The 8,876-nt window shown below is 40.9% G+C and overlaps 1 protein-coding gene across 1 annotated transcript in view; it reads right to left on the reverse strand.

Moving 5' to 3' along the window:
• Window positions 1–5,422, reverse strand: part of kcnb2b (potassium voltage-gated channel subfamily B member 2b) — a 114,696-nt gene extending 109,274 nt beyond the window's left edge. Inside the window, exons 1-2 of the mRNA XM_084746962.1 lie at window positions 5,054–5,422; window positions 2,951–3,655 (exon numbers count right to left, since the gene is read on the reverse strand). Of these exons, the coding sequence (XP_084603088.1) occupies window positions 2,951–3,532 (582 nt within the window). The 5' untranslated portion in view covers window positions 3,533–3,655; window positions 5,054–5,422. The remainder of the gene's footprint in view (window positions 1–2,950; window positions 3,656–5,053) is intronic.
• Window positions 5,423–8,876: the final 3,454 nt, after the last annotated feature.

Consider the following 8,876-nt stretch of genomic DNA (forward strand, 5'->3'; position numbering starts at 1 on the left):
TTCTCACTGCACAATGTGCGCCCCGTAAAAAAGGCTTCCCTGACCTTGGGGAGCCACCATCTGACAGCCGAACAGCCCTGGTAGTCTATTTCCAAATATATTTTTCAGCTGTGGATAACCTTAGCGCGATCGCAGAGCTGAGCCATCAGAGTCACGTTCAAGTTCTCCTCTTAGAGCACTCAGCAGAATGTCAATGCAACTTGAATTAGTGTGGGATTTCCCTTTAAGGTCTCACAGGCTTCCCCCACATGATAGTGAACAGGTCAGCAATACACAGAGACATGTCTGGAGAATGAGGGACCACACTGAGGAGGTAAATCACTTTAAATATCACACAGCGTATCAAATTATCCCACTGCTGTCACCTGAGTTTGCCTTAAATTAGATATTGGCGGCCTCCTGATAATTGATTTTGGTGATATACAGCTTCCCCACTGGAGGCTGAATACAATTATTAAGCTGAGACAGGATTTTTGTCAATCACAAATCACTAGTTGAGTTAGGGAAAACAAGCCATGCAGGAATAAGACATGTATGTAGCTCTATAAAAGAAGCCGAGCCTCATGTATTCATTATCATATTTTTTGCCATTTTTAAAGCTGAACACTGCATTATAAATTTTACACAAGGCACCAGGGCTCTGAAATTGAATCTAGTATGATTTCCAAACTGTCTCAGCCAAAGTGAAACATTGTTTGCTTCAAGGAGGAGAGCCTGCAACAATGCACCACATGCACAGCACGTACAGCAAATCAGGATCTGAATTTCTAACAAAGGGGGGTGATGTTGCCTTGGTCACACACACGCACAGAGGAGGGACCCTGCGTTTATGATCCCCTGACATGGAATATAATCCCGACCAGCCCTGCCCTGCACTGCCCGATGATGAGATCAGGATACTGGAGACCAAAGGTAAATTACCAGTGATTGGATTTCATCAAGGTTGACCTACCTAATTGAGGACTGAGCCGGGGTGGATGAGGAGGATGAGCTGAAACGGGGACACCCTTGATATTTGCAACTCAGGCATTTGATTTCTCTAAGATTAAAACCTGCGTGTGACTGATGCAGCAGTTTTCTAAACATGTGGTATGTGGGAAGGGAGAAGCACTGATGATGACTACGTCAGTTTGCAATCCAATAAATGTGCCCAAGGTAAATATAGTAAACGGCGCCAGAAACAACACACCTGCAACAAACTTTTGACATCCTGTCATGTCGCTGACTCACAGTCAGATCCAGAAAGGAGTGCATCCAATCAGTGACTAAGACTGACACACAATAGGATGGGAAAAGAGACTTGTACCATTCCAAACAAGAGATGTGCAGTGTCACAAGTTATTGACAGATCCTCTCTATACTGACATATCTAATCCCTGCACAGAAGGCAACACTAGACGCTGACACACTTACCAACTACATTCAATAAAAATATACATGAAACTTTCATTTTGCTCCCATTTTTCATGAGCTGAAGTAAAAATCTAAGACTTCTTCTATGCTCACTAAAGGTTATTATTGCACAGGTGTGTCTCAGGTCACAATAAAAGGCTACTCTAAAATGTGCAGCCTTATCTTGAAAAAGGACATTTATTAGCCACTGATCTATGTCTACTTTACGCAGGGCTACAGATACCAATTTTTATCCCAGGAGGGCAAAGTCATGACCCACCCTGCTCTTGCGTTGATTGGCCTACCCTGATATTCTTCCCCTAACCCTAACCAATCACTCTTCATGACTAAACAACCCAGCCAACGAAGGTAATGAGTACTAGCCAATCAGAGGGAGAGTTGGATGGGTCACTGAATTATTTCACATAGGGCTACAGATATCAGTTTTTTTCCCTGGAGGGCTTAGTCATGACCCTGTACAGAAAGCAACAGTAGAAGCTCACTTGCATACAGGTTCCAGTTTTATCTTGAAAAAGATATTTATTAGGCACAGGTTACAGATACCATTTTTTTTCCCAGGTGGGCAAAGACATGACATTATTAGCACTCGTTCCCTTCGTTTTCTGGGTTGGTTAGGTTTAGGCTTGAGTGGTGATTGGTTAGGGTAAGAATAACTGCCAATCAAGCAATGAGACGCAGAGTAGTAGTTTTGCTAAAAATAGTATGTAGCCCTATGTCAAATAGCTATTGTTCAGTGCCTATAAATGTACTTTTTCCCAAGATAAAACTGCACATTTTAGATTGGCCTTTTATTGTGACTAGTCCGATGCACATCTGTGCAATAATCATTCTTTTTAATCAGCATCTCTATATGCCACGCCTGTCAGGTGGATGGATTATCCTGGCAAACAAGTCCTCACTAACAGATTTTACCAAATTTGGTTTCACACGGAACAGAAGAAGTCTTAGCTGTTTACCTTAACTCACGAAAAACAAGAGGCAGAAACAAAGCTTCTGAATTTATATTTTTGATAAGTTTATCCCTGCACAGAAATCAGCTCTAGAAGCTGACGCACTTACAAATTAGTTTGTTAAAGCAAAAGGAATCTAAATGTAGCTCCTGCAGTTATTTCACGACTAATTTATGAGCGTCTGAGCTGTACTGTACATTTTACTTTACCATGATGTTTGCTTGCATATCACACATCTATTCCACACCACACCTCCTCCTTTTTTCCTTCCATTACATCCACGCAAATTGTTGCCCAAAGACGGCAGCTTTCTCTATATTTAATTCATCCCTAACAACTGTTGCTACTAACAAAGATGGAGAGCAGACAGATGGCACAAGAAAGCACCTGATGAGAGTACAGTACACGCCTGTTTAAGATTCAAATTGATGAACTCGTGCTTCTTTTTTTTTTTTTTTTTTTTTTTTTACAGGTGGGAGTAGGCCTTTAATATGTGTGCTGGTAATGTGCTGTGATCCAGGCAGAGTGTTCTGCTCTGAATGCGAGATGGGGGCGGTGTGATCACACTTCCAGTTTCGGTTCCCTACCTTGGCAGCCACAGAGGAGCTGGGCTTCTCCAGGAGATCCCACAGCTTCTTCCTCTTGTCTGGGCAGCAGGTGTTATCAAACTCTCCCTCTCCCTCCCGCTCCCTCATTGTCTCTGCCTCCCTCCGCAACTCCTCATTCATCTGCTCCTTTTTCTGGTGGTAGCGGGCCTGGCAGCAGGACTCCAGGTAGATTTCGTCAATCCCCCAGTAGTCCAACTCCTGGCCAAACGAAAGGGCGCACATCTCCTCCATCATGTGCAGCTTGCCCGTGCGGTAAAAGTTCAGAATAGAGGTGAAGGCACCTGGGTGCCGGTCGAAGAAGTACTCATTTTCGTTCAGGCTGTAGTCGTCGCAGACTTCCATCAGGGACTCATGGGTGTTGCAGTCTCGAAGCTTGCCGAGCCGGGTCCTGGGTAGCCGGTCGAGAGTCCGCCACAAGACCTCGTGGTTCAGACCCCCGACGTTAAGGCGGACTCTGCGGGAGCGGGCTTTGGTGCGGATGATGTCGATGGGCTCGGGTGGAAGGGAGGGAGCGTTTCGGATGTTGGGCTTGAGCCCTGCTGGTCCAAGCTTCTCAGCCATGGTGATGGGAAAGGAGACTTATTGGGGAAGATGTAATGATGAGAGAAAAAAAGGAAAATGGAAAAAAAAAAGTCTAAAAATTTTTAATTATGTTGGATCCACTTTAGGGATGTCCCTCCATGGCTGAAAAAACAAAAAAGACAGTTTGTTAGATGACTGAAAGACTGATCGCACACAAGTTAATCAAGTTCAGTGCTGAATATGTGGATATGTTATAAGATTCACCATCAATTTTATGCTCTGTGTTACACGTAGAATCAGCTGGATTTGTCCAAGCTGTTCCTAGTATTAAGTATCATTGCCAGCACATAAAATACAGATGTTTTTGGTTGTTATAGCATGTCTTGTACAGCAAAATAATGAGGAAAATAAGGAAATACAGGTTCTCTGCAAATACAACTACTGTCACACACTTCTAGTGGATCAAAAGTGATGACTGAGGGGGGCTATGCTTATATGAGTCTATACCTTGTTTTTGTAGGAACATTTTGCATACTGTGCCATCAGAACGTATTTCAAGGAACAAAAAAAAGACTAGGACATGGTCACCTGTTACTTCAAATCGTCAGTCAAAAAATAGCAACAGCTGCACAGTGTTATTGATCCCTTTCATCACATTTCGAAGACGGTGTTAGGCACAAATCAATGATTTTGTTTTAACAGTCAATATGGCTGCTTTGCTTTGCACTCCACTCCAGCTCCAGCACTGTTATGGCTGTAGTGAGGCAATGAACTCCTGCTGGAGCTGGAGGAGCACTGCTTTCTATGCAGCCCCATCAGCTCGGAATGGGACTCAGTCAGTGGTAGGTCAGGAAACAAATTAACTGGCAGAAGCCATCAAATCCATTGATGTGTTCAGACTATTTGGATGAAGGAGGCCGTGTGTGAAAGAAATTGCTAGAGTCCTTTTTAACTCATTTTTCCACATTTGGTCATTATTATTACATTTTCTAACTAATATAACCCAGTGAACATAAGAAAAACAGTCACTATATAAGATTTTCTATTTGAAAATGATTATTAAAATGCCCTTACAATTGGAGTCTTCAAAAGTTGTAAATATTAGAGTCTTTAATTATTAATTGTGGCAGATTTACATTTTTAATGAAAAGCAGTGTTTGTATCATCCTAGTGCAGGCTTGATGTTCTTGAATGCAACAGTTTTTTTTACCAACATTTGGTACTGCCTGGTAATTTTCTACCAAATATTAACAAAAAAACAAAAACAAAAGAAAAAAAACAGGTAGTTTTACTATCCAGGTGGAGTACAATGAGTAGATGTGTATTAGGATGAAAATAGGCATCACGTTGCTATTTTTTTATGTCTTGTCTTGTTATGCAGTCCTATAAATTCAAAAAACACTGCATACCTGTTACGCTACAACCTATTTTGTGTTCTGTGAGGTTTTTCTTCTATTGTATGTAAATCAGCCTGTAAAAATCTGTGCTAGCAGCGTTTTCGACTCTGTTCAAAGTGGTATCCAAATTTTTAAAAAGTCAGAGAAAAACAGTAGCTCTCACCTTGCCGAGATAAACCACCTTTTGCATGCAAACTCCTCTGGTTGCTCGGGGAGTGGAGGATGAAAAGGGAGCCGGGATCCCCCTGTAGTCAAGCGGCCACGACCGAGGAGAGCACTCCGCGGACGCCGCGCACACAACACGCGTCCCACATTTTGTTGAAAATGAGTCGAGAACAGAGGGAGGAAGAAAAAAAAAATAAAGCGTGGGTATCTTCCTCTAGAAATGATCACAGGGACGGAACCAGCGCTCTTTCGCCATCGGAACACAAGAAAAAGAGTCCTGGCTTCATCCAAAAGCTCGCAGCGTGCTGAGAAGAAGAAGACGGGCTCACTGAATCACTGTGCTTCTGCTGCAGACACGTCGTGCGCGTAAAAGGCAACGGGAAGGAACGGGATAAGCGAACTGCGGAGTGTCCCGCTGTACACTACATGAGCAGGAGTGGAGGGGTGCACACACACACGGGCTGCACCACATCCTAGAGGTGGAAATATCAGCACAACTGGGTAGAAGATTATATACTGTAATATAATAAAAACGAAACCAGCTCATTTCATTCCCGTGAAGTGTGGACGCATTTTTTTTTTTATTGTTTCAGTTATTACCACATCATAACAGTAGGCTGTAGTGCAAACACACACAGGCCATAACCTTTATCTCATATCTCAGAAATCATATCAGTATCAGTGGCTCCTTGAAGGCTGGCCTTGAAGTGTGGCAAATGATATTAAGTGCACAATTTGCCACGGGCGACTTTTAGTGAACTGACCATGAACTGTTCTGTTCATTCTGATTGTAAATGTACAATAAAAGAAAACGTGGGCTTTTACTTTGTTTCACTGTGAAGGATTTCTTCAAAGTAAGTCATAATACAGTGAGTGGGTCATTATTGCAAAATGAACCCTGACACTGATAGGATGGTGTTTGAATCACCCTGAAGAGATTTATTTTGCCACAATGACATGCTCACACTACATTATCCCCCTTTTTACACAGCTACTGACAAAAATAAAAAAATAATAATTTGACACAAAATATGAATTCAAAATTATTGTATTTATAGTATAACAGTATAAAGTAGTATATATCTTTTGGGATGTGCTTTTCTACGCATCTTAGTGCCTCCTTGCCCATTGGAAATGCGTAACCATGGTAACCCATGCCCACGGCAAAGTCATTTTAAAAATATGTTAAGTCTACCAAAGTGAAACCTCATTTAAAATTTAAAATTAAGTATTATTGACAGTATGCCAGAGCTGGCTTAGTTACTGACCAACTTGTCTGTTATGTTGTTGTCATCACTAATGCATTGCATTGTGGGATATTTATGTCGGCATTGTCTATGGTACTTGCATACTGTAATATTTCTAAGGAAATACTATGCAAATTGTGCACTATTAGTTAGGTTTTAGATATAGTAAAACTCTCTCATACTGTTTAAGCAAACTAAATAGCATGTTAGTACAGAATACTGGACACGGCCTGTGATCGCATCCATAGCTGTCTGTTATTCATAGCAATTAGTGCTGGGTATCATTTAAAAGAATATGATACCAGCACCACTACCAGTACCCTGAAAATGACACAGATACCAACAGAGTATTTAATCTGATACCTTCACTTTTGTTTTGGTGGTGTGTCGGAACTGCTAATCAACCAAATACATCATGCTCGATTTCCACCACCAGCTGTATGAAGCTGCTAGCTCTAGCTGCAATAGTGAGCCAATCACACATTTAAATTGAAGAAGACTTGCAGTGATTGGCTTCAGTACAAGGATTCAGTACTACTTGGTACTGGATTATTTTGGTTGCTACCTTAAAGGTATTGCGCTCCCAGCCTTAATAGTAATGGTCTGCTGTTCAGAAGGAACAGACCGCAGAATGCTGTGATTGACCAATCAGACTGAAGTATTTAACAAAACCGTGTAATAAATAATGCTGAGTGTTGCAATAACATATAGTGTGATGTACTGCATTGCAATTTAAATTATGTCTCGAAAGAAAAACACTGTCAAATTCTGTTTTATAAGATAAAGTTTGTTCATGTCTTGATCATTTTCATTGCAGTAAAAAGGAACCGTCAGGGAAACAAACTGACCAACAATGTCAAATGATTATATATATATATAAATATATATATATGTAGTCATCATATTGACCACTTTGGCCAGTTGCTGCGATTCGTCAGTGTCTCCGCAATATTAGTCCAGGCAAGACTGTCTTGTGAACAAATACATGTTGCTCTGTGTGAAGCCCTGAATGTAAAAGCGATTCATTGAAATCAACTGAGAAATGTAAACGTTACAGTGCTTTTTATTCAGAAAAATGGCAGCTCTGTCGTTAACATGTATCTGTTCACAGGCCAGTCTTAAAAATAGTGTCAATGTAGGAGTACAAAGTATTTAATTTAGCTTCTTTTAAGAACATTAGTACAGCAAATTGCTCCCTGCATTGTAACATACACACCCATTACAAACAAAACAGTTTAAACCTCAAAGGTAACAGCTAACCAACCATTTGAGATGCTCCATTTGGCCGAGTAGAAAGTAACCTGATCCTGCAGAAGACAAGAAGATAGTCCTGACCCTTTTTCTTGACCACGTGAGAGAGCAGTCAGCAGTAAGGCATGAAGCCATAAGCCCAGGCAGGCTGACACACCTTATGCCAGGTAATCAAAACCCATCTTATCTATTAGCTATCAATATGTAATGATCTCCCTACTCCCAGGTCTTAAATGAATAAATAGAGATATTAAATTATGTATCCTTTATTATCCCTCAGATCGTTACCTACACTGCTGGAGTGCTCTCCACCTCCTCTCCTCCTCTATCTCTCTCTCTTCCACCTCTCTCAGTTCATATGAATAGTGTTCAATACAGCGATGATATTTCCCCATAGAGCATACAGTATGTGTCAGTCGAATGTTTCCCCTTAGCCAAGCGGTTTTCCAGAAATTTGATTATACACTGCATATGTGTAATTGATTTCCTTGCCATGTTCCTTCCTTCCACTGACAAGTGATCAATAATGCTGCATTGACTAAGCGGAGCCATTGTGTGCACGTATACTATGTCTTAACTGTGTGGGCACTGTTGTTTGAAGGTCATAGGCCACTGTCCAGATGTCACATATGGATTCTATGCAGTGTAATCCTGCATCATCTTCATGGTAATCACATATGGATCTGATTAATTATTTGACTTCAGCACATAGACTGCCTCCATCTCTTTGGCATGCAAATTTGATTAGAATATGGCAAGAGGTTGAAAATATAAAACCAAGGAGCAAAAATTGAAGGGTAACTTTGGTATTTATTCAACCTGGACCCTATTTTCCTATGTTTTCATTTCTAAATGACACAGAGTTAGATCTTCATTTAAAGAGTAAGATACATTTTTTTTTTTTTTTAAATCAAAACAGCTGTTTTATTGCCCTTACCACATTAACCAAACTCCCTGTACACAACTGTACTCTTAATGTTGTCATCATCATTTTCATTCAAACTTCAGAACAGAACAGAAGCAAAATAAAACTCAGTAAAACTGTCTGTTCAGTCTATTCACTCTTCCAACAATCACCAGCTCTGGTTTGGTCAAAATAAACCTTTAATTCATGCCATTAGATGTGAAAATATTCAAGCTTAACAAGCTGTTTCTCCCCACTCCTTCTCTGATGTCCGACCTCCCTCTTGCTTCTCTCCCTGTGAAATTTTCACACCTAACGCCATGAATGAAAGGTTTATTTCAACCTAACCAGAGCTGGTGGAGCAAAGGAAAGATGAGCCAAGATGTTTTGGGTGAGTTTTCTTTTATTTCTGTCCTTTT

This window comes from Lutjanus erythropterus, chromosome 21 (genome assembly GCF_056507025.1).
Source record: "Lutjanus erythropterus isolate fLutEry1 chromosome 21, fLutEry1.hap2, whole genome shotgun sequence".
In the NCBI taxonomy this organism is placed as follows: Eukaryota; Metazoa; Chordata; class Actinopteri; order Lutjaniformes; family Lutjanidae; genus Lutjanus; species Lutjanus erythropterus.